The sequence below is a fragment of the Apodemus sylvaticus genome, chromosome 16 (assembly GCF_947179515.1).
Source record: "Apodemus sylvaticus chromosome 16, mApoSyl1.1, whole genome shotgun sequence".
Taxonomy (NCBI): Eukaryota; Metazoa; Chordata; class Mammalia; order Rodentia; family Muridae; genus Apodemus; species Apodemus sylvaticus.
This window is the reverse complement of record NC_067487.1, coordinates 3,587,606-3,600,626: the sequence shown is the minus strand read 5'-3', so window position 1 is coordinate 3,600,626 and position 13,021 is coordinate 3,587,606. Positions and strand designations below refer to the sequence as shown.

Sequence of the window (13,021 nt, the reverse complement as noted above, 5' to 3'; positions counted from 1 at the left end):
ATTGCTTTAGTGAAACAGCTTTTGTCTATCATTTCGTTCATTGTGTTTGCTGTTATTAACATTGTGTGTCAAGTTGATAAAGTGATGAATAAAGGTTTTAAAATATGGATTTCTAATTTACTTAAAGTACTATGATATCTGTGGTAGTTGTCACATCCTCTGGCAGGACCTTGATATTCGTGTACTAACATAGAGGTGTCTCAAGTCTTCCCTGCATCGGCGCTCACCAGTAGAGAGCCTCATGTTCATTCTATTCATGAGACTGTCTGCTTCTTAGCTTAGGCGGTACTGCATGCAGACTAGCCATCTGTCAGATTCCAGGTCAGGGTGGGCTTTGGTGCAGCCTTTGGGTGAGGTCCAGGCTTAAGGTAATTACTCATAAACTGCATCACAAATTATCAGCACTCCAAAAACAGGAGCATCATCAAGATGATTAAAATTAAGGTCAACTTCAAATACTAGTGCAAAATGCATCCAATGAGGTTGCTGCTCATGAAGGGAAAAAACGGCTGATTTTTGTTTGATTGTTTGGATAATGTAATAATTTGCTACCAGTAGATATAAAAAATACAGACAGAAATGTCTTTAACAAAATTAAAACAAGAGAATACACAGGCAGGTAGCTCAGATTAATAGGAACTATGTACATATTTTGTAAAACTAAAAGTATTTCATTAAGATACATGAGAATAATCACACACAAACCCAAAGGGAAATAGAGAGGCTAGTGCTCACAGGCTCTTATGTACTTTGGAGGTATGGAGTGCAGACCAGTTTCCTGATTAACAGGGCCAGAGATGGTGAATAGATACAGCCTATAAACAGCCAGGAGTGAGGAAGAGGCAAGAGAATATCTGTGAGTTTGAGGCCGGCCTGATCTACATTGTGAGCTCCAGGCTAGCTAAGGATATATAGTAAGGACCTTGTCTCAAAAGAAAAAAAAAAAAAGAAAGAAAGAAAAAGAAAAATCAACCACCAACTGAACAAACAAACAAAAATGATAATACTGGAGCCAGAAAAACAAAACAGACTAGAGATGAAGCAATTACCCAAATACATCAGTGGTTTTGGAAAAGGTATAATGTCCTGGGTGACATTCCTGGGTGACCAGGAAGGAAAGACAGGAAGCTGGTTCCCTAGATACACTGCTGAAAAAGTTCAGGACAGTCACCAGCATGCTCTGGAGTTCACCTGTCAGATACTCACTGGCGATGGGAAGGCCAGGCCTGCTTGTTCACTGGCTTGATGAGCATGTCTACAGTGTGGAAGCTGAGAGAGAGGCAATGAATGGCCAGAGGCTATCTATCTTCTTACCCAGATAGTGAGAGCTCTTATTTAAAAGCCAAGTGTCACAACAAGTCTACAGGTGATACAACTTCAAATCCTGAAGCTATTAAAACACTAACAAAAGATTATCACTACCAAAAATAACCTTAAAATTAAGGTAATATAAATTAATTCATAGACATACATGATGTACAAAAAAACTCAAACAGAAATAGACAGTTTGCTGTACAACTCCTGACTTGGGGTAAGGAGCTGCAGAATACACGACTGAGAGCCCTCAAAGCCTCAAAGTTGAGGTTTGAAACTCACTTCCTGCCTTGAACACAAAATCCACCTGGGCCAGTGTAGAAGTGGAGGGGCAGGAGAATTTTTCTGACCTTGTGAGGCAGAGACCAAGGTGCATTAGGCAATTCTAAGCTGTCTCCAGAATGTCTATACTCAGCAGCATTAGTGTGTAGAGTCATCTCTCTGTACAGGCTTCACTCTAGATGGTACTGTCCTTGTGGATTAAATCTGCCTCTTCTAATGAGGACCTTTTTGGGTTTCGCTCTGTACAGTGTGTATTTAAATCTTACCCAGGTTTTCAGGTGAATAGTCTGTTTATTTGCAGGAGCTATTAAAAGCAAAAGGGTGAGGCAGAAGTGGGGAGGTTTTTGTTTATTTGTTTTACTATGACATGTTAATATCATATAAATTCTTAAAATGTTTGTCACATCCAGAAGTGTTACTTTTTATTACAACTTGGAACTTATTTTTTACTGCTCACTTTGTTTAACTTGTTTTACAGAAGAATTCAGTAAGGAAGTCGGTTATAATTTATAAAGAGCCATTCAAAAAGTTAACTTTTTAAACATAGCAATATAATATTTCTTTAAATAAGGAATGCTTGTCACATGAAAACATTTTAATTATACAAAACTTTCCCACATTGGGAAGAAAAAAATACCGTAGGTACTTTACAACAGGATGTGTAATTAACAAAGCTTCTCAAACATATGAAGCCCCAGGGTCGACCACAATTTAGGACATAAGCAAACTGAACTTATGAATACATTTTGAGGACCTTAGGTAATTACAGTCTCACTAGGGTATTCAGATAGATACATGCCCAGGTGCAACCCTTGGCCTATACCTGTATATAGTATAGCTCACTACCAGCTAGCAGGACTGTCGGCCACCAAGTCGGGAGCTACGGCGAGGGATCAGGGCTGTAGTCTTCTTAAATTCCTGGAAGCTCCAGTGCATCTGCTCTACCTCAGCTCTATGTTGTGCCCGTGAACGGCTCAGCTCCTGCAGGAGATGTTCATTGGTGCTGACCAGGGAGCTGGAGGGTGAAAAGAAAGTAATTGCTGAGTCTCTCCCAGTGCACAGCCTACTGTTGTGTCCCAACTGCCACAGCCTAGCTGAAGTCTACCAGCATAAAGACATATCACACCTGTGCCCTAGCCAGATGCGCTTAACTGTAGTAGTGCCAAGGCTACCACTTGCCCTAGCCCCATTATCTTCTTCTTACTGGCTACTGTCTCACTATATGACCTTTCCCCACCATACATGGACACAACCAGAGCCCTTGGCTTGAACAAGCCTTCCTAAAGGCACTGCTGGTCACTGTGAGCTAAACTTGGGAATAAGCTGAAAAACTGAATGGTGATGTCTTCCTGACATACCACAGTTCTATGGTAAGACAATGATAACCTTATGGCTAGTAAAACCATATTCTGACTGTAAAGACCCAATACTGCATGTTTCTAATTCCTAACACAGTTAACCATAATGTAGCAACAGCATGGTGCAGAGCTGGATTCAGAAGCACTAGTGCGTTTCCCAAAATTTCTCAATACTGCCCTGTTCCCCAAGGTGACATAATGAATAACATCACAAGTTCAGATGAAGCAAGGCAACATTAACCTCTGCCATCTTTGAAGATGGCCACCCCATTGAATAATCTACTAAGTAGGTGATGGCCTTGTTTGTTTAAATCACAGAAATGGCTGCTGAATAACATCAGCATGCCCACGAGTGGGTAAAAGCCTGGTCCCACTGTCTTCTGCATCTTGTTCTGCCCATACCTGGGCAGATGCTGAGAGCACAAACACCACGGTCCCTAAACCCAGCACAAGATTGTATTCCTTTGCCTGTTATTGCTCTAAATTAGTGTCTCAGGTACCTTCCTTCCATCCCTCCCTACTGAGTCTCAGCAGTCTTCTCTGCCCAAATCCTTTTCTCCAACTCTGTAACTCAGGCCTGTCATAGGCCAATGGAGTTACTGGCCTTCAATGACTTAAAGGGAAAACTTGGCTTAGTCTGACCCTACATGAAGGACCTTACATGTGGTAACCTGGTAAGGAAACAATAACAACAGGGGTTACAAGGAAGAAGGGAGAGTCAGGGAAGAGTGGTAACTATAAGTACAGGTAAGCCCTCCTCATAGGAGGCTCTAGGAACAAAGGCTGTTCCATGCACTTGCCTCCTTCTCAGAAGAAACTTCCTTAATAAAATGAGGGTCTGCCTTGCCTATGTTAACAGTCATACTCCCCTTTTCACTACCCATATAGCAGCAAGTAGAAATATAATGTCCATGTTTGTAGGTGAACAACCATGGCCTCCAGTGAGGAGAAAGTACATGCTATTAGTGGCTATGACCCAGGGGATCAGAATACTGGGCTAGACTTCACCATCTCTAACATGTACTTATCCCTCAGATTCTAGTCCGTACTTCCTGGCTCATATATACGCCAGCATGCTCCCAGGCCTTGGTGTGCTCCCAGGCCTCTGTGTGTTCCCACATCTTAGCATGCTCCCATGCCTCAGTGTACTCCCAGGCCTCAGTGTGCTCCCAGGCCTCAGTGTGCTCCCAGGCCTCAGCGTGCTCCCACGCCCCAGTGTGCTCCCATGCCTCAGCGTACTCCCATGCCTCAGCGTGCTCCCATGCCTCAGCGTACTCCCATGCCTCAGCGTGCTCCCATGTCTCAGTGTGCTCCCATGCCTCAGCGTTCTCCCATGTCTCAGCATTCTCCCATGTCTCAGCGTGCTCCCATGCCTCAGCGTTCTCCCATGTCTCAGCGTTCTCCCATGTCTCAGCATGCTCTCATGTCTCAGCGTGCTCCCATGCTTCAGCACACTCCTACGCCTCAGGTTGAACACTTTTCAGGTCTATACCTCAGAGCACACTCCTTGCAGTAATCATCATATCTCATTTTTTACACAGGGAATGTTCATTCATGTTCAAAGTCAACAAGGCAATGCATGTGGGTCCTGAACACCAACTCCTGAGAGATACTGTCAGCTATTTCTTGGTGCCACACACCCTGTGTCTCAGCCTCCCCCTGTGACCCACTGAGGCAGGGACCTGTGGCTCTCTTGCAGCATCTGTGTGAGCTCCTGGATCTTGTCATAGTGCTCCACGTGTTGCTTCAGCTCCACAACTTCCCCAGAGAGCTGCTTCATACTTGCCTGAAGTCCTGAGGAAGAAAGGGGAAGTAGTAGTATGAAATGATGTTCATCTACACATTTTGATCTTTCTGGTTTAAATTAAAGCCAGTGAAAGAATTTTAGAGATTCAAAGATAGGTGTGAAGAGTATCAAGGCAATATCTGCCTTCTTCTATAGGATCTAATGCCCCTGCTACCTATACCTGATACCCTAAAGCTGGGACCAGCACAAGACTCCTCCACTGGATCTGCCTGCAGAGTCTCCTCCTTCTTCAGGAAGCAACCTACATTCATTCACAAGGGAGCCTGTGGTTTAGGGAGAAGCATTATGAAGTCTATGGTGGCCATACATCTGATGAACCTACCAATTCCTTCCGACTAGTGCTAGAGTCAGTGCTCTCTTTCACTGAGTTTCCAACTCAAGGGAGGAAAGCAATACCATTTATTAGCTCCTTACATCTGAATAAAGGATACAGATAAATCTATATGTAGACACGCAGCTGTGAAACCATATAGCATCAGTAACATCAACAAAGCCAGAAAACAAAGTGTGGCAAAGGACAACAGTGACACTAGCATAAGATTCTTCTCACCAGTCAACAGTGCACAAATATCTGTGCCAATCTCAGCCAAGACAACAGCCTCCCCGAGAACACAGGTGGCAGGGATTCTGGGAAGAGAGCAGTGGCAGCCTCGTCTCAGGGCCTCCCAGGAACCTCACATTAACCAAACACCAACAGAAGCTAGATGAAAACCAAAGCCCCACAAGAGTCTCAAGTCCCTAATCCAAGGGACTTGAAGTATGGAGCCAAGCTCCAGAGGTATGGTAAGTGTATGACATCTCTCTCTATAGGGACAATTTGTCATCAGTGGGGCATCTGACAGATACAATGCAGAAGATCCCAAAGGATCCATTTTCCTGGGCCAATGACAGGACTGTGGTAAATTAAGTGAAGGTTTCATCTTACTAGTGAAGGGGAAACCTGATGTTCCATTTAGTCTAAGGATCTGGGCAGCCCAGTCCTGTTTAGAACAGGGTCCTCACTAGAAAAAAAAAAACAAAAAACAAAAAAACACTTCTATTCGGGAGGACTGAGCAAAACATGACAATAGCGAGAAGGGGGTGGGAGGGGAGGACCAAGAGATGCCCAAAAGGAGGCAGTTGTATTTTTGATCCATATAGTCAGAGAAGGTGCTGTAGCCTATCTGTTGAAGGGAATCCTGAAGGACAAGTGTCATGAAAAATGAGTGACAGAAAACTCCTGTTGCCATCAGAAGTGTAAGGAGTCCTAGCTTCAAAGAGCCAGGTCCGTGAAGCAGATTTGACTCCTCCACACCAGTTCAAAATAAGTAAAGACAAACAGAAAATGACACAAGAAATAATGAATTACAGAATGTCAGAAAACTCATGCTACCTTAGCAATAGCATTATACTAGAAGTGAAGGCAAGGCTAGAAGGAAACAGGAGCCAACACATAAGTAATGTCTCACATGACCAGCATGCAAGATTAACCCTGAGGACCCAGAGTGGCATGTATGCCTTCCTGGTAACAACAGCTCTGTGGTGATTTGAACAGGTATGGCCTCCATATACTCATGTGTTTGATGCTTGGCCCAGGGAGTGGCACTATTAGGAGGTATGGCCTTGTTGGAGGAAGTGTGGGCTTTGAAGCCTCCTGTGCTTAAGCTTTGCCCAGTGTACAATCTCCTTCTTCTGCCTATGGATCAAGATGTCTGTAGAGCTTTCAGCCTCTTCTCTAGCACCATGTCTGCCTGCATGCCACCATGCTTGCTGCCATCTTTGACCTGTAAGCCAACTCCAAATTAAATGTTTTCCTTAGTAAGAGTTCCTGTGGTCTTGTCTCTTCACAGCAATAAAACCCTAACTAAGACAAGCTCTCAGTATGGACCTAGGACTCACTTAACAAGAGGGAAACCTAATCAACTACTCAGGGTGAGTGAAGTCATGAATCTTGGAAGAAAACCTACAACCACCACTTTACTAAACCAGCATAATCCCTAACTATACTTTAAATATTCGTCCTTATAGTCACAGATAAGTGCATTCCTCACCCCTCATCAAGGAAATGCCTCTTTGCAATGGAGGGAGATCTTAGCAGAAAACAACAACCGATCCAAATGTGAAGATGTAGCGCTCATTCCCAATAAATATACCTACAAAACAACTCACCACAATGTTCCAGAAACATTGTGGAAGAGAGGGATGCACTGCAGCGGGTCGGGGGAGAAGACTGTTAAGAGCCAGAGGATCAGGAGCCTTGTTGTAAGACTGTGTCTCCAGGTAACATCTGAAGCTATACCCATAAAGTCACACCCACATGGCTGCCTAAATATGAGCTGAACAACAGACATGCCTAAGTGGGTGGAGGAAGGTTCATGAAACTTCAACTCTATACAGAGAACTGCAGCCAACTAAGAAATGCTGGAAGTGGGAGAAAACCTTCCCCAGGGAAGAGCACTCTAACTGGTTATCCAATATCAAATGGTCAGCCCTGAAAACATACATACAAGTAACATTATATAGCCTGAGCAGGTTACATTTAGGAATATATATGTATACACACACACACACACACACACACACATACATATGCATGTATATACACATACATACATATGCATATATGCATGTAGCAACAATTAATGAAAAAAAGAGGCCATGAATTTGAAAAAGAGTGGAATATGGGGTGGGGTTAGAGGAAGGAAAAGGAAGAGAAAAATGGTATAATCTCAAAAAGAAAAGAAATAAGATGGGATGTCATCTGAGGAATGATATTCCCCAAACAACAACAGAGAAAACAAAACAAAACAAAAAACCCCTCTAATTAAAAAAAAAAAAAAAAGAAAGAAAGAATATGAAGAACTCTTATCATTCAACAAAACAGTCCAATAACAGCAAGCAGCAAGAGACCTGAGGAGACACTTGGCCCAGGAGTCAGACCTGGATAGCGTTCCTTATGGTGCTAAGGGTCAGGCAGGAGGCAATTACCTTCTGGCTCTTTAAAGTTTCCCTTGAAACAAGAGCAATGTGTGCCCAACAGTTTGCCCTCCCAAAACACAGATGACCACCTTAAGCATCTGAACCTGACTTTTCTTAAAATTGAAAAACAAAACAGCCCAAAAAGTGAAGAAAGAAGTGAAAATTATCTGGACCTGAAAGAAACACAAGCAGCTGCCAAGACACCTATTTTCTTAGAAAGCAGAAAAGCTAAGACCCTGATGGCAGTGGAAGTGGCCAGACAAGAAGCCCCCTCCACATAACACCCAGACAAGCTGCTACAGGCAGTCATTAACAGCTAGACTGGGTCTCTAGACCCACTCAGGCAGTATTTACTGATTCAAATTCTTAGCATAAAGTGACTTAGAATAATGCCTACACTATGCATTCATGAGCACTCAGATTTTACCAAATAAACTGTATCACTACTTACCAGCGATCTGCAAAGTTAGTGCAGTTGAAGTGTCTGCATTCTTTACTTCTTTTTTCACATTGTACAGAAGAGACTTTAAGTTGCTATTCTCTTCCAATGATTTGTCCAAATGTTGTCTCAATGTGTCCTAGAGGCACAGAAAACAAAGGTAGACAAGTAAAATTTAGTCAATTTATTTAATGAAATAAATTAAAACTCTGGAAAGTCACCACAGACTAAATTTTCACTTTTCATTGTATAATTCTGAATCACAACATGAAACAAAAATCGCACTTTAAAGCATATTCTCCCACCCACAGGCTACCTAGTCTGACCCACTTGAAGAGGAAGGACACAAGGAAAGGGTGAGGATAGGCAGGGTATGTACCACAGGAATTCAGATGCAATACCAGAGGAGCAATGGCTGGTAGTTGGTGGGTCCTCTCTCTCCATAAGGATCCCATTGTCATAGCAGATCCCAGGCCTCTATACTATTCAGTGTTCTTAGCACCCTTCCTATGGGAACTTCATTATGATCTGGGTCTTAGTCTACAAATGTGGGGAATTACATCAGCTGTACCTTATTACAAGTAGAAACTGAGGCCTGAGGCCTTTAGTAACTTCACAGGCAGAGAAAATGCTGAACACAAGCTGGGACATTAAGACTGAGACATAAGACAGAGATCAAGGCTCCCATCAGAGCAGTGATGACAGCTATTGCAAATGTGCTGCAAGTCATCAGGTTTCTGATAGGCGAGCAATGCATGACACCTGTAAATGTTCCCACAGTTCTGTATGCACCTGCTTGCAGCTCATGCACCAGCAGGCACACTCATAAAGGTCTGGGCTCTAGACAGGGTTGGGCTTGGAGAGAGGAGTGAGAACTAGCATCTCAAGATCCAAGTCCAGTTAGAAAATTGGTGGTTTGGGATGGAGAAATAGCTCAGCAGTTAAGAGCACCAAATGCTCTTCCAGAGGTCCTGAGTTCAATTCCCGGCAACTAAATGGTGGCTCATAACCATATGTAATGGGATCTGACACCTGCTGTCTTCTGGTCTGTCTGAAGACAGCTACAGTGTACTCATATACTCAAAATAAATAATCTAAAAAAAATTGGTGAGTTTATATGTATGTGGCAAGGCTACCCTCATATGTGGGATGCACACCAGGCCAGGATGCCTTCTGTTTAAAAGCTGACAGCGTGACCTCAAACCATTTCTCTCAGCTGCAGCTTTAAGTCTTCCTTTCAAAGCATCTCCTGCAATGAGGCCCCTGCATGGGCTCTTCTTTCTGACACTAGCTGTCAGTGGTGGTTGTGCAGGTTCCTACCTCAATCTTATTCCAAACTCTGATGGGCAGACAGCAGCGTACTGAATACAGCCAGACTAGGCTTGCCTTGAAAACTGTATTCAGGATACCATGTTAGGGGCAGAACCTCTGCCTTAAGACATAATTCTCAATGTCACGGGAAGCTCCATGCAGTCTAATTCTGGAAGGTGGCTCTCATGTACTTTCCTAGATGTCCCACGAAGTGGTTATTACTATATGAACTCCCGATCCACTTCCTGGATACTCCTTCTTCTCCACAGCTGGATAACCAGGAGCATGGCTCAGTTCACTTGAACAGAGAACTTTAGCTTGTTCCTGTCTTGGCACTCAAGGTTACCCTCCAGCACAGATACTCTTGTGCATCATTTCCATACTGCAGCAGGGCAATACTGACTTCCGGGCCCTGTCTATCTGGGTGTCACTGTTCCAGATGCAGCAGGGTTAACTAATACTTACTGTGTCTGCCTTAACAGGTACTACTGGTTGCTTTCTTGTAACAGACTATGCTGTGTCCCATGGGTCCAACAATCCCACATGGACATTCATAGCACTGTGGTCCAGGCATCCTCGGCTCTGGCCCTCTCCAGATGCAAGAGCTTTGTGCACATGTAAGAGATCTACAGTGTTTTCAATATCAGAGACCATGGGTGTCAGTTCAATTTCTTTGTTTTCTCTAAAATGAGGTTGAGTGTCATCTTTTTTTGTTTTTTGTTTTTTGGATTTGGTTTTTTCGAGACAGGGTTTCTCTGTATAGCCCTGGCTGTCCTGGAACTCACTCTGTAGACCAGGCTGGCCTCGAACTCAGAAATCCGCCTGCCTCTGCCTCCCAGAGTGCTGGGATTACAGGCGTGCGCCACCACCGCCCGGCCAGAGTGTCATCTTTTATATAGATCTTCACAAAATGAAGATATTATTTGTGAGGCAACTTTAAAGTTTCCCACTGAAATCCTGTGCTATCTTTATCTATTTTACAAATGAGGCAAACTAATGCAGGAGGCAAACCCAGGCAGCTGCTGCAGGGACCCATTGACTCATGGTCATTGGGTGCTCACCTTGCCAGGGGTGGACCAATATATATTGGCAGAGGGGACAGACTGTAATGCTGGCTGTGAAACAGTCAGATGGAGCTCTGGAGGCACCTGCTAATAAAGGGAAGAAGCTGCATGGCCCTGGAGCAGCACAGGGAACTCAAAGGTGGCTGTGGAGCTGTCCTTGCTCCTTTGTCCCATGAACAACTACAAACAGTAGAGAATACTCACTCACCAGTGAGAGCACTCACCAGCGAGAGCACTCACCAGCGAGAGCACTCACCAGCTCTCTCTTTGTATTACTGAGCTCTGCTGTCATTTTGGTCACTGTAGCAGTATACTGTTGCTGTTGCTCAGCAAGGTGGCTTTGCAGAGTCTTATTTTCAAGAGATAGGTAACCAATTCCTTCCTTTTCAAGTGCTGAACTATCCCGAGTTGCTGTGAACTCTTGAAGAGATGACAAAACATGCCTGGCCTGAGCTAGGAGTCAAAAAGGAAATATTCTTAGTATATCATAGCTAAAGGAAGGAATATAAACAACAACAAAAAATGCTCAGTATATTGCTATAGGACTAGAAAGCAGAGCATACAAAGAAACAGACACTGGCACCTTGAAATCAGCTTGCTTGGCTTCCCAATAATGGATATGGCTTTTAATGTACAAAAAGGGCAACCCTCAAGAGAAGGTAGCCACATCAGAAAGATATGGTGAATGTTTGGTAGCTTGGACGGCAAACTCCAACATGGCAACTACAACATGGCCATCACAACTACCATGGACCACTTCTACTGCAACAACATACTGGCCCTGATTAAAGACTAAAGGTATAGCCATCAGGATCCAGCAATACAGTTCCCAGGGTTTCTGATCTAGGAACAATTAAAAGGGTCACAACCCCGAGGGAAGTGGTCAGGAACTGTGTTGGCTACTAAAGTCAACCTGACATAAGCTAAAGTCATCTGAGAAGAGGGAACCTTAATTATGAATATGCCTTATAATATGGGGCTACAGGCAGGCCTATAGGGCCTTTTCTTAATTAGTGGTTAATAGAGGAAGGGCCCAGCCCATTTCAGGTTATACCACTCCCCCGGTCCTGGTTCCATAAGAAAGCAGACTGAACAAGTCGTGAGGAGTAAGCCAGTAAGCAGCACTCCTCCATGGCCTCTGCATTAGCTCCTGCCTGTAGGTTCCTATTCTGTTTGAGTTCCTGTCCTGACTTCCTTTGATGATGAACTATGATGTAGAAGAGTAAGCTGAATAAACCCTTTCCTTCCTAAGTTGCTTTGATTATGTTTTATCACAGCAATAGTAACTTTGACTAAGACAGGGACCATGGTAGGCAGTGGCTTAGGCAGTTCAGTGCTGATAGGCCTGGCTCCCAAAGGATACTAACATGTATCAGGCTTCTGGTGAAAGTAGCCATTACCCAGGCTCAGAGCAGAACACTGCATGAGGAACCCTGGCACAGTCTCCTTCTGAATTTCCAGCATGCAGAAGAAAATAAACCCAAGACCTCAGTAGGGAAGACAATCCCACTGGGTTTCTATCATATTCTTGAAGCTCTATGAATCCAAGGCCCTGTACTCAACTAGATACACACAGAGAATTAGAAGACAGGAAATAGTTTCCCAGTCTTCCAAATGCCCATAAGAAGACAGAATAGAGACCAATACTGGATATGGCATTTGTAGCACTGGCAGGTGATAGCCCAAAGGCACAAAGCACTCTAGCCACCAAGAAGGGCAGCAACAGTAGGGAGGACATATAATAAAACATGTAATAATCACAAGAGGATATTTATTATTTACCATGGGGACAATTATTCACTTCTCTGGAACCCCAGGTTATATGAACACTGAGAGTTCCAAACCTAGCAGGTGAGCAGCATCTACTAATAGATGCTGCCAGGACTTACCAAGGAAGGCCTCATTGCCATGCAGGGATCCACTGCCACTTGAGCACCTGTCTATCAGGTCGAGGAGCGCCTCCAGAAGTGCCACTTCCAGAGTGGACCTCCGCTCAGGCACCGCTGCCGAGCAGAGTTTAGGAGACAGCTACAATGAAGACACAGTGATGAAGACTGGGTTAAGTTGGCAGCTCACTGCAAAAGCTAGGTCTCTAACACAATGTGTCAGGGCCTAAAAAGATTGTGTCCATATGAAAGGTGCCCACACCAGGAGCTAAGAACAAGAGACACCTATCTATGAAGCTAGCTTCTCATGAAGCTGTAATAGCGTAGTACTCCCCTCCCCCATTTTCCTTCTTTTCCTTAATCCAGAACCTGAAAACAGGCTGCAAATTGTCATGGTCACATCACATATGAAAACAGCCCCAGAACTAGTGGACAGAGGCATTATTCTACTGATTATAACTTGGTCTAGAAATCCCATAGACAGCTTTTCTTGTTTTTGCCTCAGTTCCAGCTTAGGACCAAAGAATCACCCACCTTGAAGGCCCTCTGGCTTCTATGCCAAATGGCTCTACCTCCTAGACTTTTCTGTTTCCAATTCAATC

The 13,021-nt window shown here is 43.9% G+C and overlaps 1 protein-coding gene across 3 annotated transcripts in view; it reads right to left on the bottom strand.

Moving 5' to 3' along the window:
• Positions 1 to 935: 935 nt before the first annotated feature.
• The window catches only part of Cep72 (centrosomal protein 72), a 31,067-nt gene continuing 18,981 nt past the window's right edge, over positions 936 to 13,021 (bottom strand). For all 3 annotated transcript variants that reach the window (XM_052159749.1, XM_052159750.1, XM_052159751.1), the window contains 5 exons: positions 12,423 to 12,561; positions 10,790 to 10,986; positions 8,171 to 8,297; positions 4,637 to 4,748; positions 936 to 2,611 (listed from right to left, as the gene is read on the bottom strand). In XM_052159749.1, coding sequence (XP_052015709.1) covers positions 2,446 to 2,611; positions 4,637 to 4,748; positions 8,171 to 8,297; positions 10,790 to 10,986; positions 12,423 to 12,561 — 741 coding nt within the window. In that variant the 3' untranslated portion in view covers positions 936 to 2,445. The remainder of the gene's footprint in view (positions 2,612 to 4,636; positions 4,749 to 8,170; positions 8,298 to 10,789; positions 10,987 to 12,422; positions 12,562 to 13,021) is intronic.